Here is a 27,983-nt window from a genome sequence, read left to right as displayed (position 1 = left end):
TGTTTTGGAATTCGCATCGGGTAAATGAATGCCCCCCGCCATTGGGCATGGAGGGGCAAATCAATCAAGGTACCGAACAACGGGCGCGTCGTCACAGGACCCGTCTTTCCCTATGATTCCATCAACAGGCAGCTCTAAAACGTTGGACCTGTTTTGAGTAACAAGCCACGCGGCGCCCGAACCATGAACTGGATATAATCCTCGACGACTCTAGCACAGTCATCCCCAGCTCTGAGAGAAGTTATTCGTCGTTCATATCTCGCCATGGACTCGAGGATTGCCATGAGGCCGACCAGGCCGCAGACCGTCAAGGAGCTGGTGGCTCAGGCGGAGAACTTCAAGTTTAACACAAACATTCCGGTTAAGCACTGGACACGTGCGGCTGAGACGCTGTACCAAGAGGTTTGTCACTTGTATCCTATCTGCATCTTTGTTTGTGTGCAGCTAACGGTGTAGGCCTCGTTTGCAGTTTCGGATGGCGATTTTGGAAGAGCTTACATGATGCTGTATCGACACTCCGTACTGGTCCTCAAGTACATCCCGACACACCCACAGTTCAAAGACCCCGACAACAAAAAAGTGTACAAAGTGCTATCGCGACGCATACCGCGTGTCATCCAAGACCTAGAACAGTTGAAGCCCGAGATCGAGAATGCCGTCAAAGAATGGGAGCGAGTGGCGCTGTCGAATGCCGAGCCCGAACCGTCGTCACGATATGAACAGTTTGCAGCGCGCGATCCGAGTCTGACAGGCAATGCCAAGATCCTGGATGCGTTTGACAATCAGGACCTGGCTGTTGATCTTGCGCAGAAGGAATTGATGAGGAGGGATACTGCTAGGAGGGCTACGAGACAGGCGGGGATTACGGATGAGGATATCATGTCGAGGAGAAGAGGGGGGAGGTGGGATCAGTGGGACGGGGCGAGGGTTGGTGATGATGAGGATTTGAGGCGGCAGATGGAGGCGACGAGACATGCTCTTGATTCGGCACAGGAGAGACGGACTGACGATGATTACCGACCGACGTCGCATACGTACAGTTATCCATCGATCTCGAGGCCACGAGCCGTTGACTACGAGGACCAAACACCAATACCTTCAATACAGCCAAGCCGACCACCGAAAGAACCCGTCGCTCCTCCAAAAGAACCTCTACACACACCATCATTACAAAGTCTCCCACCAGCTCTTCCTCAAAAAGTTCCTCTACCAGGCTACGCACCTCTCATCCCCTCACCGTCCCCCCAAACCTCCCGTCCCGAAGTCCCCCGCAAAGAAGCCCTCGACACGCCCCCAACACTCCCGAAAAAAGAACGTCTCACCTTTAAACCAGGCGCATACCTCGAGAACGGAGATCCAATACGCTCGCTCTTCCTCCCAAAGAACCTTCGCCAGAAATTCCTCGACATCGCAGCGGACAACACCCGTCGTGGGCTCGAAATGTGCGGCATGCTGTGCGGAACACCGATCAACAATGCGCTGTTCGTGCGATGTCTCTTGATTCCCGATCAGAAGTGCACGTCGGATACGTGCGAGACGGAGAACGAGGAGGTCATGTTTGATTACTGCATGAAGGAGGATTTGTTGCTACTGGGGTGGATTCACACGCATCCGACACAGACGTGTTTTATGAGCTCGAGGGATCTGCACACGCATGCTGGGTATCAGGTTATGATGCCTGAGAGTGTTGCAATCGTATGCGCGCCGAAGTTTCAGCCATCGTGAGTCACGCGATCGAAGTGAGATAAAAGAAAGACACTGACGAATTTTTAGGTATGGCATCTTTCGATTGACGCACCCGCCGGGACTGGATCATATTCTCAATTGTAATCATCAGGATACTTTTCATCAGCACTCGATTGACAATATTTACCGGGGCGCGGGACAGCCGAAGGGTCATGTTTATGAGAGCGATAAGCTTGACTTTTATGTACACGACCTAAGGACGAAATAGAACATGCGTAGCTATATATTCAGTAGAGCATGCATAGCATAGCATACATAGCAATGGAGTTACGCGGTGAGGTAATACACTGATTCCAGCGAGAGCTGCATTGGAGGCCCGGGGTACACAGCGAAAGGATCAATAAGGTGTTTTCCCTACCGCACAGTACAAATATCACAGTATGAGCGACTCGTGCGATACAGATCTGCAGCCTGCCCGAAGTGGATGTTTGGGTCTGGGTCGATCTTTATCCCGCTGTGGAGAAGGAGATCTAGGGATTAAGATTGAGTGGGGACGTGTTTCTTGGGCTGGAGGGACGATCCGATAATGAGGAGGTCGAAAAGGGTGTAGGATTGACGTTGGGGGTAGGGATCGGCGAGCTGAAAGTGGGAAGCTTGGGTGAGGGGACCGGGTGAGTGGTGAGGGATCGACGGGGATGGGAGAGGGAGGGGAGAGACTATCTAAATATCGGTCTGTGAATGAGCTGATGCTATTGCTTTGTCTCAATGGCTGTCAATATTGCTTCCTTGTCTCAAGGCCGACTTACAATCTCCCATAGGTAGAGGAGAGTCAAAGCAAGGGAACTGTACTCCGTACAAGACACTCAATATCAAGACACAATCTCAACCCTCCAAACAGGATAAACCACGTCATTTTGTCTCTCCCACCTCCGCACCCTTTTCCCAAAGAGGACTTTCAGCTCTGCATAAGCAACCACTCACACCGTGCTGATTATCAAGTGTCTCAGTTGAAGAGGGACCACGCTAAAAAAGCTTAGGGGCTAGAAATGCCGCCCGTGGGTCGATCAGCCCTGTTTAGTTCTGCCGTATTGGGACGGGTTCAGCTTAGACCGGGTCGGTCCGCTATCGATTTTGAGCTGGGCTTAGTACGTAAGGTATCTGTAAGCTCGATAGTGAGGTTGGGAAGACTTGTATTGGAGGTGTGAATTGAAGGGAACATCATGCGAGCATCAATGTCAATAACTCTAGAGACATTGTTGATCTGGTAAACGTGGGTGCAGCTGCATGTGCATTGACATTATGTCTCAGAAGCAAGACAAAGATCTCAGACATGGCGGAGAGATCTACCCTCACTTACAAATCCTCTCGTCACAAATAGCGCTGTAGATCCATGGATCTCCAAGGGTGATTGACCTTCTTTTGGAGCTAGGAGGGCGTCCGGCTCCGCGTAGGTCTCGTTCCACGACATCTGGTTTGTTAATCTGTGTATCTATTGGTTCTTGGGGTGAGCGGAGGTTTGGAATGCCGTGTCTGGGTAGATTGCATGGTCTCTGTGCATACTGTGCGGCTTGCATGGGCTTGAGAGAAGAGACAGGATAAAGAGGCGTACGTCCACCCTCCCTCTCCCCGCTTCCTCCTCTTTCTGTTGAAGCTTCTCATCTGGTGCTCTTTGTCTGAAGCTCTACTGCAAACATGGCGGAACACAAGAACGGAGTAGCTACAAACGGCTACGAGAAGAGAGCTTCTCCTGCGTCGTCGTCTACCAAATCTGAAGCCAAGCCTCTTCCTAACGGCGACAAGAAAGATGGTATCGTCAAGAGCTTTAAGCAACTCCGCGTCGCGAGCAAACGACCGCTCCCGAAGGAGATGGGCGATGGGTCGTACCGCGTTGTGGAGAACAGGCCGGGTTTGAAGGAGGATATCCGACGTCTTCGGGGAAGAGGTATGTTCACAAGCACTCCTTAGTCATTCATGTTAAGTGTGAGACTGGTGCAGTGTTGGACGAGGGGAGTATTAGGTGAATGAAGCTGACTGAAATAGATCTCAAGACACTCCTCGAGATCGTCAAGTCCAAAGTCAAGGGTGAAACTCAACAGGATGACAAGACCATGATCATGGAGCGCACGATTCAGCTCGTGGCTAATCTGAGCGATCACTCCAAGGTTCAGGAGTCTTTGACGAATAGTTTCATCTCGCAGCTTTGGAACTCGATTGACCATCCGCCTATGCTGTACATGGGAGACAAGTTTCGGTTCCGACAGCCAGATGGATCCAACAATGTAAGTCTACACTCTCTCTCCATCTACTGATCGCATTGAGGCTTGGTACTGACGATGTAGAACCCGTATCTTCCTCAATTGGGCGCCGCGCGAACTCCATACTCTAGAACTGTCCGTCCAAAGGGCATGAGTCTCGGTGCGCAGCCTGATCCCGAGGCTATCTTCGAGAGTGTCTTTGCCAGAGATGCTTTTAGAAAGAACCCGAATAATGTTTCGAGTATTCTATGGTACTGGGCCACTATCATAATTCACGGTAAGCTTCCTCACTTCATATAATGTCTCTCAATTGACTAACAGAGCAGATCTCTTCTGGACAAACCTCCAAGACCCTAACCAGAACGACTCCTCCTCCTATCTCGACCTCGCTCCTCTCTACGGCTCAACCGAAAAAGACCGCGACTCGATCCGAACCTTCAAAGACGGTCAATTGAAGCCTGATTGTTTCGCTGACAAGCGTCTCATCGGTAATCCACCCGGTGTTCCCATCCTCCTCATCATGTTCAATCGCTTCCATAACCATGTCGCTACAAACCTCGCAGACATCAACGAGGGCGGTCGCTTCTCCAAACCAGCCGAGCATTTATCCCCCGAAGCTGCAGAAGCTGCATGGAAGAAGCGCGACACAGAGCTCTTCGAGACTGCGAGACTTGTCACCTCTGGGCTGTACATCAACATCACGCTGATTGACTACGTGAGAAACATCATCAATCTGAACCGGGTCGATACCACGTGGACTCTTGATCCGCGACAGGAAATGGGAGTTAGTGTTGGTACGAAGGATCTGTCTGAGAGCGGCACTGGAAACGTCGTGTCTGCTGAGTTCAACCTTTGCTATCGCTGGCACTCGTGTCTCTCGGAGATGGATGACAAGTGGGTTCAGGATTTCTACACTGAGCTTCTTGGAGAGAACTACGGGCCTATGAACCTGCAGACAATGATGAAGGCGCTTAAAGCATTTGAGGCGAGTGTTGCTGATGAGCCTAGTGAGAGAACGTTTGGTGGCTTCAAGAGAGGTCCTGATGGCAAGTTCAACGATGATGAACTTGTTGAGGCCCTTGCTACGGCTATTGAACAGCCTGGTGGTGCGTTTGGCGGACGTAATGTCCCACGTATCATGAAGCCCATTGAGATGCTGGGTATCATGCGTGGGAGGAAGTGGAACTTGGCCGGGTTGAATGAGTTTAGGAAGCATTTCGGACTCAAGGCGTATGAGACGTTTGAGGACATCAACTCTGATCCCTCCGTCGCTGATGCCCTGCGCAACCTGTATCAACACCCTGATTACGTCGAGTTGTATCCCGGTATCGTCGCTGAAGAAGCAAAGACTCCCATGGTTCCAGGTGTCGGCATCGCACCGACATACACCATCTCCCGAGTCGTCCTCTCCGATGCTGTCGCGCTGGTCAGAGGCGATAGGTACTACACAACCGATTACAACCCGCGCCACCTGACGAACTGGGGCTACAAGGAAGTCGACTACGATCTCAATGTTAACCACGGCTGCGTCTTCTACAAGCTCTTCCTGCGCGCATTCCCCCAGCACTTCAAGGGCAACTCCGTCTACGCGCACTACCCCATGGTGATCCCCTCGGAGAACAAAAAGATCCTCACAGACATCAAGCGTGCAGACCGCTTTGACTTCTCCCGTCCTGAACCCACAGCCACGCGCATCAACATCATCGGGTACAACGCCGCAAAGTACATTCTAGAGGATCAGCAGAAATACCGTGTCTGCTGGGAAGAAGGCCTGAAGCACCTCATGGGCGAAGCAGGCGGGCGCTTCATGCTATCAGGTGATACAGAGCTTCACGTCCAGCAGCGCAAGTGCATGGGTAAGCTCCTGTACAACGACACGTGGCGCAATGCAGTAAAGTCTTTTTACGCTACGACCGCTGAGAAGTTACTCACCGAGAAGTCTTATCAACTTGCGGGGAAGACGCAGGTTGATATTGTACGAGACGTGGGCAACGTTGCGCACACGCACTTCGTTGCGAGGATGTTCAACCTGCCGCTCAAGACAAGCGAGAATCCAAAGGGTGTGTTCTCTGAGCAGGAGCTGTACATGATTCTCGCTGTGATCTTTGTTTGTATCTTCTTTGACATTGATCCGGCCAAGAGTTTCCCGCTTAGACAGGGTGCGAGGGAGGTTGCGCAGAAACTTGGTGGCATTATTGAGATGAATGTCAAGTTGGCGAATAGCATTGGCGTCAAGGGATTGTTTACTAGTAAGCCGGATAAGAATGATGATCCGCTGGCGAGGTATGGTGAGAACATGGCAAAGGGATTGAAGAAGGCGGGTTTGAGCACGGAGGATATTGTCTGGAGTCAGATCCTGCCTACGGCTGGTGCTATGGTACCTAACCAGGCCCAAGTGGTAAGTCAAACCCCTTTTATCTTTGACTGGAGGAGTGAAGAGTGCTAATGAGTTAGTTTGCGCAAACACTGGATTGGTATCTCTCCCCAGCAGGTGAGAAATACCGCCCCGAACTAGCCCGCATCGCCGCCCTCGAAACAGGCGACGAGACAGACGCTCTGCTCCTCGGCTACGCAATGGAAGGCATCCGCATGGCCGGAACATTCGGTCTCTACCGCGAGGCCACAGGCCCCGACACGATTCACGAAGACGACGGCCGCAGCATCCCCGTCAACGCGGGCGATCGCGTCTTCGTCTCCTTCGTCCAAGCCGCCCAGGACCCCAAGATCTTCCCCAACCCTGGTGTCGTAGACCCCAAGCGTCCGCTGGATAAGTACATCCACTACGGCGTTGGTCCGCACGCATGTCTGGGTAGGGATATCAGCCAGGTTGCGCTCACGGAGCTGTTTAGGGCGGTGTTCAGGAAGAAGGGTGTTAGGAGGGTTCCGGGCGCGCAAGGCGAGTTGAAGAAGGTTCCGAGACCGGGAGGTTTCTTTGTCTATATGACGGAGGATTGGGGAAGTATTTGGCCGTTCCCTACTAGTATGAAGATTACCTGGGATGAGTAGGCAATTGATTAGCTGTAGTGAGGTGATTTGGAGGAGGAGTGATGTAATGGCGGATGTAGGTAATGGGTAGATTGTAATTAATTCTTTTTATTCAGGCTCCAAAGTGGCTATTGCACCATCCGTACCTTTTCCTGGTGTCAGTGAGACAGATTCCGCTTACAGTGAGGTGAGGTTAGCGGGGCGGGGGTTCAATCAGTGAAAAGTACATGTATTGTTACAAAGCTAACATCTACCTAAGGTAGCCAAGCCAAGTTAGGTTAGTCGCACCACATCTGCACCTTGACCCCACGCAGACCCTCCAAAACCCCCAACTCCATCGCGACCTGTCGAAAAGCCACAACAATCATGTCAAACTCCCCCAAACACTCTTTATTCCAACTCTGCTCGGGCAACTTCTTAATATGGGGGACCTGCGACTGGCGCACGAGACTGTCGGCAAACATGACATCCACCAGACCGATGCGCTGGAGCTCCGAAGCCAGCGCAAGGCCGGGCGAGTTCACGAGATGCGACTGCCCGGCCTTGAACCCTATGCCGACGATAAGCACGCGCTTTGGCACGAGTATTCCAGAGTCGCTCTGGTGTTCGTCTGCAAAGAGCTCGGCCAGAATGCGATAGGCTATTCGCTTGGGCCGCTGATGCATCCTCTCTGCAGCCTGTTGCAACAACGGAAACTCGTTGTTGAGGAGGAGATAGTATGGGTTGACGGGGATGCAATGGCCGCCGACTCCCAGACTTGGAGAAAATGGCATGTAACCGAGCGGCTTGGTTGATGCGGCCCTGCATACTTCAAAGGGATTGATATCATGGCTAATACATGCATCTGCCATCTCGTTGGCAAATGCTATCCCCATCATTCGCTGGCAGTTTTCGTAGAGTTTTGTCATTTCTGCTACTTCTGGGCTTGAAACAGGTATGACCTGGTCAAAAACCCGTTGGTACAGCTTGGTAATGGAGCTCAATGACCCGGGGGATATATCGTCAAGCCCAGAGACTACCTTGGGGATAGAATGCATAGGCGGCTCTGTACGCCCAGGATCAATACGCTAGATGGCCGATTAGTTTCACTCAAGTACTGAGTCAAGTGGGCTTACTAACCTCGGGAGACATGCCAACAAAGAAGCCATTTGACAAGGCGAGAGGTCCCAGTAGTTTCCGCGTCATCCCCACGGCCACTGAGCTTTCAACCACAATCGTCGACTGCGGCTTTGCCCAGCGCCGGATCACGTCAAGGGCACTCTTGATGTAGGAGAGATCAACGGACTTGTCGGGCAGGAGAAGAGTAGGGACGGAGATCAAGAAGTGGGTTGCCTGACCGAGATCTGACTCTTGGGTCGTGAAGCGGGTGTTGGGCCGAGTATAAAACTCGTGAGCTACCTCTGCAACTCGCTTCTGGCTCACATCGAACCCAAGGACCGGATAAGCAGTGGAAAATGTAGACACTAGCCCTGTACCTACGAACCCTATGCCGATGACGGCAACGAGGATGTCTTGTTTGGCGGCTAGGACTTGGTTGCCCTCTAGGGCAGGCTGCTCAATCTTGTGCGGCATGTTGGTGGATGATTGATCAAGATGTGACGGACGAGAAGAAGAACTGAACTTGAATGGATGGAGTTGATGTCTGACTTGATAAATCTGCTTGGATTGAGGATTACTGACCACCGACACTCTCTGCACAAACGGCAACCAACAGCCTGTTCCTGACAGGGCAGAACATCGCCTCGATAGTGCCATAGAAAAAGATCTCGGTGCTAGGGACAAGGCCTCGGGTGTCTCAAACACTGCACCCGTCAAGGGAGTGTGCGTTAATGACCCTATGGGCAATGTCCCGCAGCCAGACAAGGCTGAAATGCTCGGCAGCCGTGGACTCACTGTTGAAACTTCTGGATATCCTGAAGTTGATGACCCCGTTGATCCAGCACGAGTCCTCACTCGACAAGACCTTACCAAGCAGCGTATCATCTTCCTCGGCGCTATCCTGCTGCTCAACATCATCCTAGCCATCACCGCGATACTAGGAAAGGAATCCAAGGTGGCTCTAGCGATGATATACTTCATCAAGAGTAAAGACTTTCTCTCCTCCATCATATCCACCGTGGGCCTTGTATTTACCAAGGTGCACCAGACACTCTGGCCCCCAGACCCCATCACACAGCGCTGGATATTATCCCTGATACCGGCATACTCGGAAAGCGAGGAACAGATCGTCAAAACAATATTCTCGCTCCGTGACAACGGTACGGAGCCTCATCGCCAGGTTATGGTGGTGATACTTGACGGGCAACCCCGAGACATCCGAGGGAATATGACACGGGTCATCACCCAGCTCGAGAGAGCATACATATCCTTCAAGTGGAAAAGGGGAACATTGCGAATAATTGCCGGCTATATGGAAGACGTTCCCGTTATTGTCCTCGAAAAGCTCAAGAACGGCGGCAAAAAGGACTCGCTTATCCTGTGTCATGATCTGTTCAATTGCATCCGCCCCAACGCGCCGATTTACACGAGGCTCTTGAGAGAAGAGATATGGACTCACATCTTGCCGTCTCTGCTGCCGGAAACAGATCAGTTCCAAGGCTTTGATATGGTGTTTTGCACCGACGCAGACTCCACGATTCACAAGGGCGCGTTAGCCAAGCTTGCAAATGCTCTGTGCCGCAACAAGAATGCCATTGCAGCCTGCGGCCTTGTTCTTGTGGAGCTGGAGCCAGGATATGAATGGTCCGTCTGGAACCTGTACCAGCAATTCCAGGTATGTCACGAGGATTTCTATAGAGAATTGATCGTGCCAGACTAACAGCTCCAGTACACCTTTGGCCAGTACGTTCGCAGAAGAGCAGAACACTATATCGGAAAGGTCACATGCCTTCCAGGCTGCATCACCATGATATCTGTTAGGGAAGAGATGGGAGGGGCTATACAAAAGTATGCAGAGCCCATCACCGGGGATTTGGTGCTCTCACATCAAGTGCAGTATCTTGTGAGTGGAACTTGATTGCTCACAGCCCAAGTCCTGAGCTGACTGGCCCAACATAGGGAACAGACAGGAGACTGACCTACTCAATGCTTTCTCAAGGGAAGCACTTGCACACGCTCTTTGTCCCTGACGCCGTGAGCGAAACAGTCGCTCCCCAGTCCCTACAGCATTATCTCAGCCAGCGGCGCAGATGGGGATCAAACGCCTACTTCAACAATTACTTCTATCTCGGAGGTGAGAGGATGATCCTGATTACGAGAATAGCAGCGACTATTGAGGTGGTTCGGTTAAGCCTTGTCTACTACCGAGTTCTCAATACGATCATGTTCCTCAGACGGGTCAGCCACGGAGTGCCGGTCTTGAAGCTCATCCCGATGCTTGTCATCGGCCAGTTGCCCTCTTGCTGGTTTTTCATCTCCGTTCTGATCGAGCACGAGCTCAGGCGCCGAGCACATAAACTAGTACTGGGGTTCTGCATTAATAAATGCATTTCTCCAATAATGTCGATCATTATTTTTACAAAAGTAGCCATCAATCTCGGCAGCCAAGGTAAATCTCTGGGAAACATGGAAGGGAGAAATGAGCTTGTGAGCTAATCAGCTTTAGCATGGGGCATATCAGGTGTAACTGCTTCTTCAGCGCCAGCAGCAGCAGCTACTGTAGATACCGGAGGCCTGACGGACAACAATGTATTGAGCCCCTCTGCTATGGGAGCAATAGAGGCACAGGTGGATGCTGCAATCACCGCTAGCGTAAGTAGCATTGCAAGCTTCAGCGGCGTGAGTGTTGAATGTTAAGTACTTGTTTCGATGTATGAATAGCAGACAATATATAGATGTATACATATATAGAGCTAGCAATATAGCTACACAGAGTGACATAACGGTGGTGTTTCATCTTACTACAGTATAATGAAAGGCGCCATGAAAGAAGCCAGAGAGAACCCAGCAAACTTAAAATCGAGTCAATAGTGTCATACGGCTGTTGCGTTGAACCCCAATATTTGAACATAACAGATGTTCTCCAACAGGTGTAACATGCATGCACAACACAAACACATGTATAAACAAGTCGATATTCTTGAATCATGTATAATTACACTATCTAGACTACTTAAAGACAGCGGGCAGCGTAACACCTGCCATAACATCTCGTCGATTGGTAGTTATGTTAGTATTAAAGAACTCTGTAACCACTCTGGTCCGTTCATCCCGCAAGAAGTAGTCATATCCTATAATAGCGTTGCAAGGGTTGACATAAACTGTCAGCGGCATCCGACCCTCATAGATGATATTCCACTAGAAGCAACGTCAGTCTTGCAAGTTGAATACTAACAGGCAGAGAAAAGCTTACACCCACGCCACGGCCGGAAAAGTCTCTCGTCACAGACCCAGTGAACACAGCGCCACCTTTGATGAGCATGTCCTTGGAGAACAGCGGAAAAGTGATGTTGTCATAGCCCCTGGACACCTTGGGGCAGCTTGCGCCGCTTTGGAACGTGTTCATCGTGTGGTCCACCGTAGTGCCGTCTGTCATGTTGTTGTAGTCGTAGACGGATGAGGTTAGGGACCCGTCGTAAGCCTGGTCAACTCGTATGATGCCCTGAGAGCCGGAATTCTCGAGGTATCCTGCGACGATGACCGAAGTGCGTTGGTTCCTGCGTTCCTGTTAGAAGCAGGCCGGGGCTATGTGGAGAACCTACCATCTGTGCTGGACGAAGCTACTGGTGAACTCGCTCTTGATCTGAGGAGGGTTCGGCTGCTTGAAGCCAGCCGAGAACTCAGTCGTCAGGGCAGTTGCCGCGCACTTGTCCAGTTTGACCGTGCTGTTCTTGGCTTTGGCAGCTTCGACGAGACTAATTTGGAGCCCGGCTGTGAGGAGGAGGACAAAGGTTGGGAGGTACATGTTGTGAATGTTGGGTGGTGGTGTTGTTGGCTGGTAGAGTGTGTGTGACTGCGTTGACGGGCATTGGCTGATGTCGACTGGACTGTCGAGAGCTCATTTATAGCGATTGGGCACGTGCCACTCGCATGCACTAGGGAGGGATCACTGAAAACAAATTGACTTGTAAGGATGCGCAGATGGACGTTTTCGGTGATGTGAGAACATCGCTAGGTGATTGATCCGATTTCAACGTAAAGTTTATCCCCAGGTTCACCGGCCTGTTTAGACACGAGGGCAAAGCCAAGGCTGCAAGCCATGTTTGTGCCTTGCAGCTGGTACCTCGTCATTCGTGGCTGAAAGCTTGTTTTGATAGCTCATCGATGGACCCGATTCTAGACCATCGCAGTGGTAACTTGTGTTTAAGCTTATATCTCCGCGGATAGGGCTGTGAAAAGTGGAGTTGATATCATGGCGAAAGCCACATGAGCTGATGCAAGCTTTGTAATTACTGATCACGTTGTTATCACGGAACGAGAATGGAATAGTTGTGCGGATGTGATCTGACAAGCCACTGTTCTTCTTGAGTTCCAGAAGTCTCCAACAGCATCGACACTACCGAAAACGATCCAAGTTTCCCATATTCGAATTTAACATTCCTGAACGTGATTCAATGTAACGATTTCATGTGTTGGTGTTCACACTGGGATCGCTCTTTGTGGCTTCTATTATCGCTCTTCAATATAACTCCGAGGAATTTAATCTTGGGTCTAGAGCACTTTCTGTCTTGCGTGCCACGTTATCCACGGGTGCCATTTGGGTCAATGTGGCTGGCATATGGTCACGATTCGTCTGTCTTTGAGAGCTCCACCACAGAGATGCTTTTCTAATTTATCAAACTTGTCAGTAATCAATTATGTAACAATATTGACGACTTACAGGACTGGCATGGACAGATAGTTACGAGATGGGGGCAAGAATGCTATAAGTTGACTCCCTCCCACTGAAAACTAGAATCTTTTCTCCAACCAACTCGCCTATTAACTATCATTCAACATTCAACACTTCAACTGACCCAAATACGCATCAACATGCGCTTCCACTTCATCTGGATCGTTCTCCTTGCAACTCTGGAGCATGCAACGGGGCAGAGCTCCATTGGCCTTTGCAAGCCCGCCGCATCTTCTTGTGCAGCCCTGCCCGAGGCTTCTGCGGAACTCTGCTCGGAGCTTATTGGTATCTCATGCGCCGTCTGTACATAAAGGCCTGTAGGCTAATACGAAATTTTCAGCATCGAAATCACTCTCTCAAACGGTCTGCTTTGTGCCCGCCGCAAGCGAAGTGGTTACGGTTACTAAGCCTGTCGTGATCCGAGAAACAGAAACCATCACGGCAACTACTACAACTGAGGTTACCACTACTACCTACTCAAAGAGAAGAACGTGAGTTTAATGTTCTATGTTTCCCAAAAACCCCTGTACTAACCAGAGACTTTTCGGACAGTAAGACGCTTCCTACCATCACGGCGCTGTATACCACAGAGGTTGTCTCCCGGACCGCTACCAAATGGCTGTACACTACGCTTCCCAAACCTCGAACATATCTGACTACAGTCGTTGTTACTACCACTCTGCCAGCGTGAGTAACATTGGCCAATAAAACTTCCTCTTGCTAACCAGGAATCGCAGCACAAAGACGCGCAGCACTACTTCCACGTGGGCTCAGCAGTCCTGCGATGCCGGGAATAACAAGCTGAAGCTTAGGAGAGGGCACTTGGGTGAAAGAGCCGCGCTTCCCCGTGACTGTTGTAAGCCGAACACTGTGCCATTAGTGTTGTAACAAAGCTGAATAATGACTTAGACTGCTATTTGACAAGCACCTCAACCAGTGCCATGACGAAATCCACAACCATTGTAGAAAGACCCACGGTTACCACGACCTATACCAAGATCGCAAGCGGAAAGTCCCCAACTGTCACCAAGCACGTTACCATCAAAGAAACTACTACCGTCTCCATGACCATCGGTGCAGTCACTGACATTTCCACCACCATCACCAAGACCAGACTCTCCAAGAGCACAGCGACATCCATCTCTACTCGATTCTCCATCTCATCTGTCACCGTCCCCTGGACCAAGACTGCCACAACGCGAACCATCCCCGTCTCCACCGTTCAGGTCAACCCGTGCGGATCTACAGGTTACGGCCGGATCGAAATCGGTGTTCCCGACTCCCCGGAACTCATGGAGAGCAACCAAGTGTCCCTCCCAGGCAGCACCAACATCAACAAGGACTGCTGCAATGCCTGCTACAACACCCTCGGCTGTGTCTATTGGGCTCGCAGCAACACTGATGGAGCGTGCCTCAACTTCCAGGCCATCGACTCGGCTGGATGCTCGACCTCTCAGTGTCCCAACGGTTTCCCTGAATTCGGCGTTTCCGACACTGACGATGGCTACAGCTACTATGCTGGACCTTGTGGAAGCGGTTTGGTGTGAGGCTAAGTAAGTACTTGAGAAGCGGAATACGGATCGAGTACCGTTAGGGCAGGGTCAGAGACCAGACTGAATTATTTTCATTTGTTCTTGTATTTAGGCTAGTCCAAGTCGGTCGTTACATAGCAACATAACAACACATTCGCTCAAGTTAGCTTTTATGCCTCCCTGATCTGATTAATGCAGACCTCTTTGCAACTTATAGTGAATTGCTTCAACGATCTGACATTGGTTTCGGTGAGGTTCACAGCAGCGCTCTCTGATTAGCCAGGCTAAACAAGGTGCGCGATTTACCTACGTCAACCCGACCACCAGCTCGAACTGAACAAAACAAGGCTCTCTCACCCGAAGCTGGAGCTGGAATGTTCACTGTAACAAAGTCCGCGCTTTGTACAACCGTTTTCCCTGTTTCAGCGGCGTGTACTGACCATTCAGTGCAATGTAGCACCAGCGCCAATCACAGCCCCTTCCGCTCATTACCCCTAAAACAATGCCGAGATTTCCGGCTCCAACCCCTGTAGATCCGCATCAATTGGCCGCAAGCAGTTCGTTTCACATTTCATCTGTTTCACCATTTGTTTGCCTGCGCCTCGACTTGGAATGCCATTGGACGACGCGGCTGGGGATTCACGAGTTGCACCTGAGAAGGGAAAATGTATTTAGAGGCGACTTGTTCCCTGAATCTGTGTCTGTTCTTGGCATCCTTATTCACTCCCATTGATTGTGAGGCTATTCACTCCTTTTCTTTTTTCTGTTCGTGATACATTTTGTTTCACAGACTTTCTTTTGGCGGTTAACAAAGTCCCTGGTGGATTTTTACTTAAACACACTCTTTTTCAGGTCACTTGCCTCAGCATCAATCAACTCTTGATACTACGACATTCATCACTATGAAGTTCATTACCCTCTCTCTCATCGCCTCTCTGGCCTCTCTCTCAGCTGCTTCTCTCTCTGCAGTCCCCATCATCGAAGCCATAGCCCCCAAATCAAAGAGCTGTCCCACCGGCAACAAAGAATGCCGCACAGCCACCCAAGCAGCCCCCTACATCATCTCCAGCTTCCAGACCCAGGGGATCTACTCCCCCGCTGAAATCGCCGCTGTTCTCGCTCTCATGGCCTTCGAGTCTGGAGACTTTGAGTACAAGCGGAACCACTACCCTGGACGTCCAGGCCAAGGCACTGCGAATATGCAGATGCCGAACTACAACCTTCTCTACGCCAAGAGTATCCCTGCGCTGGCCAAGGGATGGCAGGGCATTGAGAGCACAGAGGGTCTGTCGGATCAGGAGCTGGGGGATTTGTTGGATGAGGTTACGGTTGATAAGTATAACTTTGGAAGTGGACCGTGGTTCTTGAGGACGCAGTGCAAGGAGGATGTTCGACAGGCGTTCAAGACGGATGTTGATACAGGATTTCAGAAGTACATTGAGGAGTGTGTCGGGACGGATCTGCAGCCACGGTTGGAGTACTTTCAGCGTGCTAAGACGGCGTTTGGTCTGTAGTTGGTTCATGCGGTCTGTTTTTTCATTCTATTCTGGGGTTCGTGGTATGATGGCTGCCATGAAGGTATTACTATTCGACTCGTTTTTAGGAAGGTTGCATGACCTACAACAAGGTTGAAAGCAAAAGGGAGAAAACAAGAAAACAACGTTTATTCTGCATCAGCCATCATCAAGTCGAGTTCACTATGTAAAGTGAGGTTTATATCTCATACCGATCCAACTTGTCATGCACAGGCCTATACACAAAATAATCAAACTGCGCCTCCTTCGCAAGCCCATTAACATCCGAACACGCCATCCCCACAAACGCACCCGTAAAGCTTCCATCCTTAGGATGTCCTCCACACTCATCCGACAAGATCGAAGCATCATACACCGGCCCAATCTCCTTCAAATCCTGCCCCTCAAGAGCATAGTAAAACTGAAGCGTGCTCCCCGCACGAACACTAACCGCAAGTCGAACCTTGCCCTCGTTGGGAATTTCAACAGGCTCCGCAAAGGGACGCTCTAGGCGACCTATAGGGAAGGATTCTTCGGAGGAGATGATCTGTAGCTCGCGCTGGCCAGAGGCGCTGGCGGTTACGGTTAGGTAGAAGAAGTTGAAGCGGCAGTAGTAGGCTGTCAGACCGGCGAATTGGCGCTCGTCGTCGGGGGAGTAGGTTATCACTGTTTCGGCGTCATAGGAGAAGTGTGTTTGGCGGCGTGCGACGAGGGCTTGCTCAAACCATGAACCGACGGACTCGCGACCGATGAGACTGAGCTGCTTGTTCTTGATGTTGAAGATGCGCTCGGGTTCAGGAGTTCGCAACCATTGGAAATCAATGTGGAGTTTGTCGGTAAAGGTGTATCTCTTTTCTTTCCAGTACTCAGTGTCGTCGCGTGCAGCGGGGAGATCAATGTGAAGACTTGGGACGGGGCCATTCTTGATGTACAGCCAGTCGTCATCACCCCAGTACGCTTCTTGGATAGCTGTTTCTCGACCCAAGACCGAGCGACGCTTTTGGGTGACTGGGCGGCCGGTGAGATGCACGATGTACGTCTTGCCATCGGGTGTGTCCACGATATCAGCATGTCCAGCTCTTTGGAGCGCTGCGTTGGGTGCATCTTTTGAAGTGACGACGTGTTTCTGAGGATGGACTTCATAAGGACCCCAGATGCTGCGGGATCGTGCTAGGGTCATGGCATGGGTGTAGCCTGTGCCGCCCTCTGCTGTCGAGAGGTAGTACCACCCGTTGCGCTTATACAAGTGCGATCCCTCAACATAAGCTAGGTCTGTACCCTTGAAGATGTTCTTTTTCGGTCCCACGAGTTTACCCTGCTTGGGATCAAACTCTTGAAGAAAGATACCAGAGAACAAATGAGGCCGAGCGCGATGATCCCATGTCATGTTGTTGAACCACTTGCGACCGTCATCATCATGAAACAGCGATGGATCAAAGCCAGAGGAATTAGCGTACACAGGATCACTCCACGGCCCCTCAATAGCAGGCGCAGTAATGATATAATTATGCGCATCCTTGAACGAACCGTCCTTGCGCTTGACGTCCGTGTACACGAGCCAGAACTTTTCCCCATCGTGCGTCAGGCAGGGCGCCCAGACACCGCAGCTATCAGGCTCACCACGCATATCGAGCTGACTCTTGCGGTTCACTGGACGCACGATGAGAGTCCAATTGGCGAGGTCTTTGGAGTGATGGATCTGAACACCGGGGAACCACTCAAAGGTGGACGTAGCGATGTAGTAGTCATCGCCGACACGGCAGATTGACGGGTCGGGATTAAAGCCCGGAAGAATGGGGTTTGTGACCTGTGGCATTTTGAATGATGCGATGAGATTGAGGTGAGAATTGGGTATTGTCGTGAATGAGTGGTGACTTTTTATAATTGCTGGATCTGTCGTGATGGCTGTCATTGCATTTAGCCTGAATGCAACCGCGGGGAACTCAGCTCACCCACCATTCACTGTCATAAGGTTATGATGGGTCTCAGTGCCGATCGCCGTTCAACCTTTCCCGGCTTGGCAGTGAGAAAAACCACTCAGTTCTCCATGACCATGTCGCCCGTGATGTCCATACTTCCGGGGAAGCTCTCCCAGAAGCCCTGCGTTGCGTCGGCGAACGTCGCGTACATGTTGCTGCCGAATGCAAAGTCTGTGTCGAATAGGTCAATGTCTGCGGGCGCGATGAAGGAAAAGTCGACGTTTGACGAGGCCTGGTCGTTCTCGCCATCTGTAGCGCTCTGGGAATTGTCAGCAAATGAATATGAGAGCGATAAGGTGAAGTACTTGTTCATCGGTGCTTTCGGCGTCGGGTTGACGAACGGGATCGGGCTGGAGAGCGCCGTAGTCGATGATTGCGTTGCGCATTTCTCGTCTTTCGCTGGGTGTTACTGCGAGATCGCCGTCGGCCTTGATGTTGCTGTAGAATATCTGCATCGCCTTGATCTTCTCGCGCTGCGATCCGTCAGCACAGTCACTATCATGAGACGGGCGACTTACCCAGGTGTCAGCCATCGGCCAAGCTTGTCGCATGTCTTTGAGGAACAAGAGACCCTCGACGATATGCTCCCTTCGCTTCTCAACTTGATGCGCCGTGTCGCCAGGATTTGGGAAGTGATAAAAGTATAGCATCGTTCCGACTGCTGTGTAAATGGTGAAGCCAATCCATGGAACAAGACCGCGTAGGAAGTACAGGCCAAATGCACGTATCTCCTGCAGCATGTCGCACACCTGCTCAGCGACCTTCTCGAGTTCCTTGCTTGACCATGTTGACCATTGGTCCCAATCCTTATCGCCGACTCTGGCCTTTTGCATCTCTACCTCGGGGAGATAAGACCGGTAGAGGAAGATGACGCTCATGAAGTAAATGCAGTGCATGTAGCAGTATGCCTGACCTTGATTGGACACACTGTGCGCTCGCAGGAGGAAGAGCTCGTATCGTAATCGCTCAGGTAGTGAGTTCTTCCAGAGTTTAAGCCGGGACAGAAGCATCTGGAACTCGGACTGAGGCTGCCATGGCGGTACAGTGTTGTCGTGCCGTGTACAAGCCCATTTGGCGACGGCGCCCCAGACATCAGCGACACGCATGCTGTTGGCCACAATGCCTAGACTGCCGTGCACAGTACCCATCGCCCCATCCGGCATTGAGCCATCGAGTCTTTCGCACAGCACAATCTGGCCAAAGTTGAAGCTATCCGACTCACACGGGAGCTGGATCCGCATCTTATCACCCGACAGCATCCTATCGCGACCCTTTCCTCCGCTGAGAAGACTGTCCATCAGGAAACATGTCCAGGCAGTGCGGCGCCTCTCTTCAGCTTCGATAAAGTCTTCTCGTGTTGTCGCTGGTGGCGGTTCTTCGAAAAGACCGAGGACTTGTGCCATGCGCACCGCCATGCCGAGATAAACCCATGCCCTTCGACCCTCACCAGCGCCCCAGGAATGTCCAGTCAGCATGAGAAGAACCTGCGCGCGATGGACGGTAGGTTGATCTACGAGTGACAGAACAAGAGACCGCGCATGAGCAGCGAATGTATTGCTCGCTTCAACCTGCGTCGCATACCCCGGCGGCGCAGCCTGCGAGAACCTGCTCCATGTGAGTGAGACGATAAGCGAAGGAATCATATGCCGCACCTCACAGTGATAGCCAGCATCGCCCAGACCAGCAAGGGATCCAACCTCCTCTCACGGATAGCAATGAGGAGGTTCGGAATATGGTGGAACGACCACTTGTACGAGCACCGCAGATAACTGTTCTTGACCTCATCCGTCAGGAAGCCGAACGGGTCCGTGGTGGCTAGGTTCCCGGCCCGGATGAGCTCCGAGTCAGCCCGGCTCCCAGCACCGGCCCCGACTTCATCCCGGTGACGCTCGAGACGGCTCCGGCGGAAGATGAAGGATGTGCCCTTGGGCGGGAAGACGCACTCGTCGCCGCGGTCGCGACAGCGCGTGCAGGGCGGACCGCCTGAGTGGATGCACTGAGAGGGGTGAGTCAGTTGTTGTGAGAGGGAGGGAGGGGAGAGGGGAGAGGGGAGAGGAGCACTTTGCGCTTGGAGGAGCGACATGCGCCGCATGCTATTGACTTCTTCATCGTTGATGAGTCAAGTGATAGTGACGTCCGTTCGTTGACAGGGCCGTCAATCAGTAGTCGGTCATCATTACTGGTATTTTGGCTAAGTGAGGGTCGAGACGATGGGGCAAATTTTCTAATGTTGGGCCTTGGATTGGTCAGCTTCTGGTGGGTGCAGCGAGAGGCACTGAATCAGAGAGACTCGATACCAGAGATACAACAAGTCAGGTCAAGCTAGATATTATATATTAAAAATAGTATTTCTTCTTTTCTGCTCTATTCTATCTGTTTAGTGCTATATCGTGCGTGAGTGAAGCGATTTGAGAGTGTTAATGAGTTTGCACAGTGTTCGATGGCAAGGTGTTGCCTTGTTTGCGCGACTGACAGGCATCAGGCTCTCGAAATCCACCAAATTACAGCGGCTCTACCACTGCGATGAAGTCACAGCCTACAAGGTCTCCACTGTAATTAGCACCACACTGCATTGTTCATGCTAGTGCCTACAGAGACAGGAATTTGAGAGGCAGTTCACTTTAAGTGTCCGCCTTGGGGTGGCTTGGTGTGTAGAAGGTACCTTAATTGAAGACATATGATGGGGGAGGGGCGGTGGGGGACCAAGACCTTAAATAGGTACCAATCTCACTCAGCCCCGCCCAGGCAACAAGTTCAATGAGTCATGACAAAGTTTGTAAACAATGTCGGGGTGAGGCTCGAGTCTTAACTTATCTCGGCAATGTGCGCTGTCCATTGCAAGCGACGATCGACAATGACACAAAGAATTTTGAGCTCATCGACAGGCTCATTTTTCTTATCGAACCCTTCAATACGGACAGTAAATCTGCTGTCAGGGTCGCCTTGAAATGCATCAAGTGGTACTTCCCAGTCGAAAATGTAACACCCATGGGTTTCGCCCATCTGAGAATCTCCTCGTGAGCAAGCTCCAAAGCTCTGCAGTTGGTTCGATAGGATGAAGACACAACCATGATGTAAGTGTCGTCGACAAATGCAAAACAGTAGAATTGCACAGACTTGAGCCAGCTTGAAGCCTTAGACCCCCAGGCCTGTTCCGACACCATGCGGAGCAGGGGTGCAGTGTAGAATAGGAACAAAATCGGGGATAGAGGACTGCCCTGTGGAATGCCAATGTTGATCCAATATCGCTTCTGGGTCATCGCTTCGGGGTCAGACTTGGAAGCTTTACAACAGTGCTGCGGTTAGTGAGAAACGAGGCGACAAATTAACCACTCAGGTGTACCAAAGTCAATTAGAATCTCGAGTAGCTTTTCGCGGTCCACTCTGTCGTAGGCGCCTTTAATATCGATGCTCAGAATTGAGATATAAATCTTCGGGGCTGTACTCCATGCCGCATAAACTGGGTTCAGAAAGAACCGGAGGGCTGTGGTCGTAGATTTCCCCGTCATGTCGTATTGGGTCCTTGGGAGAAGATTGCAATGAATCACGAGCTCCTGAAGTCGAATTGTGACAACTCATTCAAGGATCTTGCCACCAAAAGATAACAAGGCCAAGGGCCAACAGCTCCCCGGAAGGTCATGCGGCTTACCGCCTCCATTGGGAATCATAACGGTAATTGAATGCTTGAAGAGCCTGGGGTGATACCTTAGACTCAAACAAGCATTGAATAAACGCTTGAGTTAAGGAGGGAGAATATCGATAAGTATCCGAAGAACCTCATTGGCAATGCCATCTGGTCCCGCGGCCTTCCCAATCTTTAGCCTTCGCATAATGCGCGTTATCTCAAATTATCGACGGGCTGGGTGACTGTGTGGCTCAGAAGTCTCCTGGCGCGGCGGTCCAAAGGCTTGAGCGTCGTCGCCGGCTCTTGGCTGTCTGATGTTTGTGGCCAGATGGCATTGACCCTACAGCGCGCCTTACCGTCAGTGTCTTCGTGTATGCCTGTCTCGTCATGCAACTCTGACACAACAGGCAAGTCTCTGGGCTTTCTCTTCCGCTCGAATATTCTTGACAGTCGATAGACCCCGTAAGGTTAGCGACTTTCGAATAGCGATATGGCGCCAGTCTGATTGACCGCGATAAATCTGGGCCTTGATGAGTTGCTTTCGCCTCTGCTGCCAGTAGCGTCGCCATCTTGTGGTTGGGTTTCGACGATATCTGTCCAACGCATTTTTGTCGCGTTTCATGGCCTCAAGGACAACCTTATTGTAGACTCTAGTGTGCCGAAACCTTGTCATACGCTGATAGAAGGCAGAAAAGGCCTGAGAGGCCCGGAAATCGATGATTTCCAAACGCTTGAGATTCGATTTCAGTGCCAGTTTGAGCTTGTCCTGGTTTGCATTTCTATCCATGAAGATTGCCGCAGTTTCTTTTGTTGGCTGTAGATCGAGAATGATGTGGATTTGAAATTGATCAGACTCAAAGCCTAGAATGACGAAAAGCCTGTAAGGTGACATGCAGTTTCATGGCGTGGACTGACATAAGTCACATCAATCGTGGTGCAGTTGGTTCTCAGCTGGAGACCGTCGCAATTGTCTCAAAAACCACTGTTGTCAACTGATCTGGGCCGACGCTTTAGAGGCTACTCTTCAGCTGTCAAGCTTTCTCATCGCATCCTATGACGGTCTTCGGTCTAGTTTCTATGATGCAGGTTCAGAACTCTGGGCAAAATATGGCTATCCAAGAAATAACAATACTCTATCTTTCATTAACATTGGCCTTGATATATCCCCCGAACACGCTATGAAATCTGATTTGAAGGAAAAAACCGCCTAGACATTCAAATCCTCCAATTTTCTAGTTCTTTGAAAAGGTTCTAGGTACTATTGCGCTCCAGCGAATTCACCTCTGGAATGTAAACCAATTCCTATCATTCTTTTGTCATCAATGTAACCTTCATAGGAGTGAGTATATAAAATGTTTGCCATTGCCATGTGAAAGCTAACCTTTGCATTTTGTAATATAATTGTCGATCAGTCGGATGGAGAGAACACAAGTTTCTCATCTAACTACCGTTAGTCACTATATATGAACGGTTTCTATTTAGGCTTGCACCAGTCAGGGTTCTTGTTCCACCTTATTAGACTCATCACACGACTCATTGGGGAAGAAGTGGGATCTTCAGGTTGGACATTATCGAACATGAACTGAGGATGTGATATCGCCAAGCCAGACTTTTGATGACTAATGCTGAAGGATCCTCGAAGGGCGCTATTGTCAACGAGCCAAGCCAGGTATAAATGTAACCTCCGCTTCTTCAGAAACAGTGAGCAACTTGCTTCTTGCAACATACTATTAGATATTATTATTGAAAATTCACCATGACTTCTTTGAAATCACGATCTGAGCTTATTGATCTTCTCAAGTCTATCCTCAACGCTCGAAATGAGACGAAATGGGAAACTCTAGAATCCTTATTTCAGCCGAGTATGTTGATCGATACAACATCTCAGCCGCGCGATAACTTCATCGCAAATCTACGCTCGGCTAGTGGAGTCTCAGTGACGCTTGATAGCTGTGTGGTTGACGTAAACGCCCAAGCTGTTGCTGGGCGAGTCATCAAGACCGAAACACTTCCCGATGGTGAACGGTATGAGTGTCAGGAGATTATCCTCACATGGTTTATCGACGGTCGCTTGAAAACTCTCAAGCGACTCAAAGACGTTGACTCTCGCTCTGCAAAACAAACTACAACTCCTTCGACTTTGGAAGAACTGAAACCTTCAATTCTTGACCTTGCAGCACTGTATCGCGAGTACATCAAGAGCATCAACGATAAGACTATGGAAGCAACCTTTTACAAGTTCTGCCAGCCGTCAGTGGCTCACAATACCGTGAAGAAGACTATTGCGGAGTATATATCTTTGATTTCAGACAGTCAAAGTGCCATCCAAGGGCTGTTCTTTGATATTCGAGATCTTATCGTCGATGAGGATGCGGGGAGAGTTGCGGCTAGATTGGAGTTTACTGGAGTTCCTGTGAAGGCATGGGCTGGCGCTGAGCCTAATGGGAAGAGTGTCAAGTTTCATGAGCATGTCATGTATTGGCTTGATGAAGGCAGGATTCACTGGGTTTGGTCCGTTGTTGACTTGGATTCCTATCGAAAGCAGCTTCAGTAGAGAGACTAAGGACGCAACAAGAACAAAACTGTTACTTCAAATGTGTTTTTGAGTGTATCATCGCGAGTTGATAGCCTGATACGTGGTGTTTGTAAGAAACTAAATCTCTTCATCACCGTGGATCGTTGATAAAGTCTAAGCTCATCAATTCAATGTTTGGTCTTTATGAAGGTGAATATACTATGTAAAAGTTTCGCTTGTAAGATCTCGTCGCACATTTTAGATAGAAGATTAAGCGCTTATTTAACCTTCATGTTCCATTCAGTTCTGCGAGCAGCCGTAAACGGACTATTGACGCAGTACTAGTGCAAAGGACACCAGCTTGGTGATCTATTAACGACATTTTTATGAAGAATCCGAGGCTCAAGAAAGAGTTTCAGCGGCGTGACGAGGAATTATTTTCACTGCCTCTAGAGGTTCAAGGACCTGGCTCACGAACCCTTCGGAAGGAGAACCGAAATGTAAAGGATGTTATTTCTGAGATCGTAAAGGACTTATGGCATAAGCAAAGATAGAAAACTAGACAGTTATTTCGTATATTGAAGTAGAACCTCAACTGCACAGTAATAATTAACGAAAAACACTACGATTTTTAATTCCCTTAATAGTTATATGCTTAAGTCCTAGAGTTATTTTATAGCCTTAAAGGGCTTAGTTATTGTTACAAACTCAAGTCAACTTGCAAATACCCTACTAGTTGAATAAATTACGAAAGCCCTTACAAGTAAGGTAGTCAACAACAATCAATCTCCTAGTACCGACTCGGATCCTGCTCCTTTAGTCAACCACCCTTCCCACTGTGTCCATCACAACATTCATGGCAACCATGGTTCTCTGGTACTCATTATCCAGGTCGATACTTGCTTGCACTAGATTGTCCAATCTGTCCTGTACAAGGGTCTGGCTATAGGTTGCGTCCTGCAGATACTGCAAGTCGCCCCCTAGCATCTTAACCGCCCTCTCTAGCTCTTCATCTCCCATACATGTGATGGGCTGTCGCATCACCTGCACAATGTAAACCAATGCCAGTGTGGCCTGGGTCTGACGGAGAGCCACGAGGACTCCTTCCAGGGCGACCCGGCCGGCACTATCCCTATTCTTAGCATCACCAAGCGCGGCAAGCGCTTTGCTCTTCTCCTGGTACTGATAGATTGTGCTAAGGCCTGACATAGCAGCACCTCCCACCCCGACAATCTGGCCTCCGGCTGAGCCAACAACATCATTCAGCTCAAGGCCTTTGGTTAGTGTAGTGGCGAGAAGGTTGGCGAGCTCTGGTTTCCAAAAGGCTAGGGCGGCAAGTACTGTGCACCCGAGCGTAGCGAACCCTGCGCTGTAAAAGAACTTTTCATGACGGCTGGCTTTTGCATTCCACTTGCTGATTTCTTCGCAGTTGAAGCTCACCATGGCCTGGTTGTACTCGGAGAGATGAATTGTAGCCTGGCGCAGGTCAAGTATCGTTCTGACGATCCCTTGATTAGTGAGACCTGGTAAATATGTTAGCCTTGGCTATGAAGGCTGAGAATTTAGGGACTTACCCTCTCCACTTGATAATTTTTCGAGTCTGGGTTTCAGCCCACCGGCGAGTTCACGGAGCTTTTCAAATGAGGTTGATGCATTACCCAAGAGAACGAGGGGCCCGCTACTAGTGGGTGTGTTCTCAGATGTGCCATCCTCATCCCTGTTCTTCAACTTGGCTCGAATATTAGTATCGTGGCCAGGCATGAAAACGAGCCACTCACATTGTCGAGCATATCGTTCAACCAGGGCAGTTCGGACGAAAGCTGTCTCAAAGCCGTCTCGGAAATAGCGTGAAAATCTGTTCCTTTTGGGATTGTTGCGCCCTGGTAAGCCATGTACGTGAGGAGCAACGACCCTAATGTAGGGAGAGAGTCGGCCCCTACCCGCAATCTGCGTCACGTCAGTGGCTAGCCCGCATAGGATAGAATCCATGCTCACATGTTCATTATGGTGTCCTCCTGGCAGACCATAGCGGGTTTGATAAACCGCTCGAGCCGAAGCTCCAGCGGAATGAAGAAGAAGCTATGCGCATACTTCATCTTGATATGCTCCTCTGTCACCTCGTCACCGTTGGCAACTGCGTAGATATTCATCGCGTGAGGTGGGCTTTGTATTTTGGAGACGAAGTAATCGTATACGATCGGTGGAGCGAACTTCTTGAAGACATCACGAGCCCCAGACTCGGGATTCCCCTGAGGGTTGTTGTACGTGGCGACGCGGTGTACAAAGTCGACCTTCTAAGTCAGTATCCCTGAAGTATTGCATTTAACCAAAGAGTGTTTGAACCCACCTCCACTGGGACGTAGTCATCTCGAATCGAGATATCATCGGGTTCGACCACTTCAGCCGGGTGAGGAATCCAGTGTTTCAGGTTCCCGAGAGCCTTGGGGGAGAACAGACGGGCAAGCCCCTTGTTGAACTCGGGGCATCGTCCCCGCTCGCTGTAGTGCCAAACCTGCAGGCGGATAGTGACCCGTAAGTCCTTTTTAGAACTGGGCCCGAGTCGTATCAAGGCAGACCAATGCTCCATTGCTGGCTGTGTGAACGAAGCACAGGGACAGAGCCAGGCCAGAGTTCGCAGGAGGTTGGGTTCCGTAATCTGGAGGGAAACAACAGGGGCTTATGGATCACTGAGAGACCGGGAGGCGGGGTTTATCAATTCTAACCCAGGGAAATCAGGCTCTCGGGAAAGGGCGCCAAAGAGACAAGACACAGCGGCAACTGAAATTACCAGAAACCGCCTCGTTGGGGGCCGGCCGGGAACATGGTCACTCCAGACGAATGACATGTCTCAGCGCAACTCAATTGACAGGGGAAATTGTCATGATGTGCAACCTTGGCATGCACTTTGCGACATTAGCTGAACACAGCGCTTCGTCTTGGTTGTTGTCTTGGAATACAGGGGTATAACCAACCAGCCAATCAAGGGCAGATGGTGTGCTGCTGCTGACACAATCTGGCCTCAGGCAAACAATGTTTGTCATCTGTTGGTTGGACAGGGCCTTGAAAAGGGTCAACTCAGCTGCACCCAGAAAATATCAGGCTGTGGCCACATCTTCCATCCCAATCTCAATAACCATCAGCACCAGAGGGGACAAGATGGATCAGAATACTTTCGCAGCGGACGAGAATACCGCTCTCACTAGCTCCCGCCAACAAACAGTCGGAGCCAAAGGGACCTCGGGTGTGCCATCCTGGAACGCAGTCTCGGCGAACCAGAGCGGCTGCGATATCTTTGAGCTGTTTGAGGTTTACAGGCGATCGGCAAACCGCTACATAAACCAGTATTTTGAGTGCCTGGATCGCCTTCCAGCCTCCGGTACTGAGCTCAACGCGTATAGCCGGTCGCAAGGTATGTTGCTCCAGGATACATGGGCTTCGGATGCTTGGCTAACTGGCTCTCAGAAGTGTCTACCCGCGAGGGCTCTGAAGCAGAGAGGAATGTCTGGCTCTTGAAGATTTCGCATGACAGCGCGGTGCGGGATCTGACAGTGCTGGACGAGATCCTTGACAAGGCCAAGGAACAAGAGAAGCCTCCAGGGAGAACCATTTCTCCAGGCGCAGCCGTATGGTAAGGTTTCTTCGAGCCTCGTGATATCTCTAGCTGACACCAAGCCTAGGACGTTTGCGTGCTCCATTCTTGCCTTTGCGTTTCCGCACAAGGTATCATCTGCTATGTTTAAAGTCGGTGCACTTGCTGGCGCTCTACTCTTCACTTTTGGCCTGCTTCGGAAACCGCCGTGGGTGAGCAGGCTCGGCCCCGTTCAGCACAAGATCCAAGGGCTGATCCGGTCGTTTGAGGAGGGGACGATGCGGCACCGGGATCGGGGTGAGGTCTTGGTCTCACCGTTAGATTCGATCACGAGGCGCTAGGCTCTGCTTTTGGCAGACCGGTGGAGGGTTAGCTACCTTGTTCTTGTTCATTGCTTGTCGAACCATTGATTTCAAGGACCTCAGTGCGCCCTCCGGTGCCTATATCTGCTCTTGAACACGTTGACTCCGGAG

The 27,983-nt window shown here is 50.6% G+C and overlaps 12 protein-coding genes across 12 annotated transcripts; 7 read left to right on the top strand and 5 right to left on the bottom strand.

Annotated features, from left to right (window-relative positions):
• Positions 1–264: 264 nt before the first annotated feature.
• Positions 265–1,725, top strand: J7337_010071 (uncharacterized protein; the record flags this gene model as incomplete). The annotated part of the gene is made up of 2 exons (XM_044827658.1): positions 265–402; positions 457–1,725. The coding sequence occupies 2 exons, from the start codon at positions 265–267 to the stop codon at positions 1,723–1,725; spliced, it is 1,407 nt and encodes a 468-aa protein (XP_044678252.1).
• A 1,653-nt stretch (positions 1,726–3,378) lies between these two features.
• On the top strand, positions 3,379–6,947 carry J7337_010070 (uncharacterized protein; the record flags this gene model as incomplete). The annotated part of the gene is made up of 5 exons (XM_044827657.1): positions 3,379–3,628; positions 3,727–3,965; positions 4,026–4,218; positions 4,268–6,339; positions 6,396–6,947. 5 exons carry the CDS (start codon positions 3,379–3,381, stop codon positions 6,945–6,947), a joined length of 3,306 nt encoding a protein of 1,101 aa, XP_044678251.1.
• A 257-nt stretch (positions 6,948–7,204) lies between these two features.
• J7337_010069 (uncharacterized protein) lies at positions 7,205–8,498 on the bottom strand (the record flags this gene model as incomplete). The annotated part of the gene is made up of 2 exons (XM_044827656.1): positions 7,205–7,993; positions 8,046–8,498. 2 exons carry the CDS (start codon positions 8,496–8,498, stop codon positions 7,205–7,207), a joined length of 1,242 nt encoding a protein of 413 aa, XP_044678250.1.
• Positions 8,499–8,763: 265 nt separating this feature from the next.
• On the top strand, positions 8,764–9,942 carry J7337_010068 (uncharacterized protein; the record flags this gene model as incomplete). The annotated part of the gene is made up of 2 exons (XM_044827655.1): positions 8,764–9,699; positions 9,748–9,942. The coding sequence occupies 2 exons, from the start codon at positions 8,764–8,766 to the stop codon at positions 9,940–9,942; spliced, it is 1,131 nt and encodes a 376-aa protein (XP_044678249.1).
• Positions 9,943–11,033: 1,091 nt separating this feature from the next.
• J7337_010067 (uncharacterized protein) lies at positions 11,034–11,829 on the bottom strand (the record flags this gene model as incomplete). Its single annotated transcript, XM_044827654.1, has 3 exons — positions 11,034–11,222; positions 11,278–11,581; positions 11,627–11,829. The coding sequence occupies 3 exons, from the start codon at positions 11,827–11,829 to the stop codon at positions 11,034–11,036; spliced, it is 696 nt and encodes a 231-aa protein (XP_044678248.1).
• A 1,067-nt stretch (positions 11,830–12,896) lies between these two features.
• On the top strand, positions 12,897–14,303 carry J7337_010066 (uncharacterized protein; the record flags this gene model as incomplete). Its single annotated transcript, XM_044827653.1, has 5 exons — positions 12,897–13,059; positions 13,097–13,247; positions 13,294–13,443; positions 13,485–13,612; positions 13,666–14,303. 5 exons carry the CDS (start codon positions 12,897–12,899, stop codon positions 14,301–14,303), a joined length of 1,230 nt encoding a protein of 409 aa, XP_044678247.1.
• Positions 14,304–15,190: 887 nt separating this feature from the next.
• Positions 15,191–15,802, top strand: J7337_010065 (uncharacterized protein; the record flags this gene model as incomplete). Its single annotated transcript, XM_044827652.1, has 1 exon — positions 15,191–15,802. The coding sequence occupies one exon, from the start codon at positions 15,191–15,193 to the stop codon at positions 15,800–15,802; it is 612 nt and encodes a 203-aa protein (XP_044678246.1).
• Positions 15,803–16,001: 199 nt separating this feature from the next.
• Positions 16,002–17,618, bottom strand: J7337_010064 (uncharacterized protein; the record flags this gene model as incomplete). The annotated part of the gene is made up of 1 exon (XM_044827651.1): positions 16,002–17,618. The coding sequence occupies one exon, from the start codon at positions 17,616–17,618 to the stop codon at positions 16,002–16,004; it is 1,617 nt and encodes a 538-aa protein (XP_044678245.1).
• A 221-nt stretch (positions 17,619–17,839) lies between these two features.
• J7337_010063 (uncharacterized protein) lies at positions 17,840–19,864 on the bottom strand (the record flags this gene model as incomplete). The annotated part of the gene is made up of 4 exons (XM_044827650.1): positions 17,840–18,040; positions 18,087–18,254; positions 18,300–19,386; positions 19,434–19,864. 4 exons carry the CDS (start codon positions 19,862–19,864, stop codon positions 17,840–17,842), a joined length of 1,887 nt encoding a protein of 628 aa, XP_044678244.1.
• Positions 19,865–23,162: 3,298 nt separating this feature from the next.
• Positions 23,163–23,960, top strand: J7337_010062 (uncharacterized protein; the record flags this gene model as incomplete). The annotated part of the gene is made up of 1 exon (XM_044827649.1): positions 23,163–23,960. One exon carries the CDS (start codon positions 23,163–23,165, stop codon positions 23,958–23,960), a length of 798 nt encoding a protein of 265 aa, XP_044678243.1.
• A 777-nt stretch (positions 23,961–24,737) lies between these two features.
• On the bottom strand, positions 24,738–26,508 carry J7337_010061 (uncharacterized protein; the record flags this gene model as incomplete). The annotated part of the gene is made up of 4 exons (XM_044827648.1): positions 24,738–25,444; positions 25,496–25,782; positions 25,917–26,215; positions 26,269–26,508. The coding sequence occupies 4 exons, from the start codon at positions 26,506–26,508 to the stop codon at positions 24,738–24,740; spliced, it is 1,533 nt and encodes a 510-aa protein (XP_044678242.1).
• Positions 26,509–27,077: 569 nt separating this feature from the next.
• J7337_010060 (uncharacterized protein) lies at positions 27,078–27,553 on the top strand (the record flags this gene model as incomplete). The annotated part of the gene is made up of 2 exons (XM_044827647.1): positions 27,078–27,330; positions 27,384–27,553. 2 exons carry the CDS (start codon positions 27,078–27,080, stop codon positions 27,551–27,553), a joined length of 423 nt encoding a protein of 140 aa, XP_044678241.1.
• Positions 27,554–27,983: the final 430 nt, after the last annotated feature.

The sequence above is a fragment of the Fusarium musae genome, chromosome 7 (assembly GCF_019915245.1).
Source record: "Fusarium musae strain F31 chromosome 7, whole genome shotgun sequence".
NCBI lineage: Eukaryota > Fungi > Ascomycota > Sordariomycetes > Hypocreales > Nectriaceae > Fusarium > Fusarium musae.
Note: the sequence above shows the minus strand (reverse complement) of the source record. Positions and strands in the feature narration are given on the sequence as shown.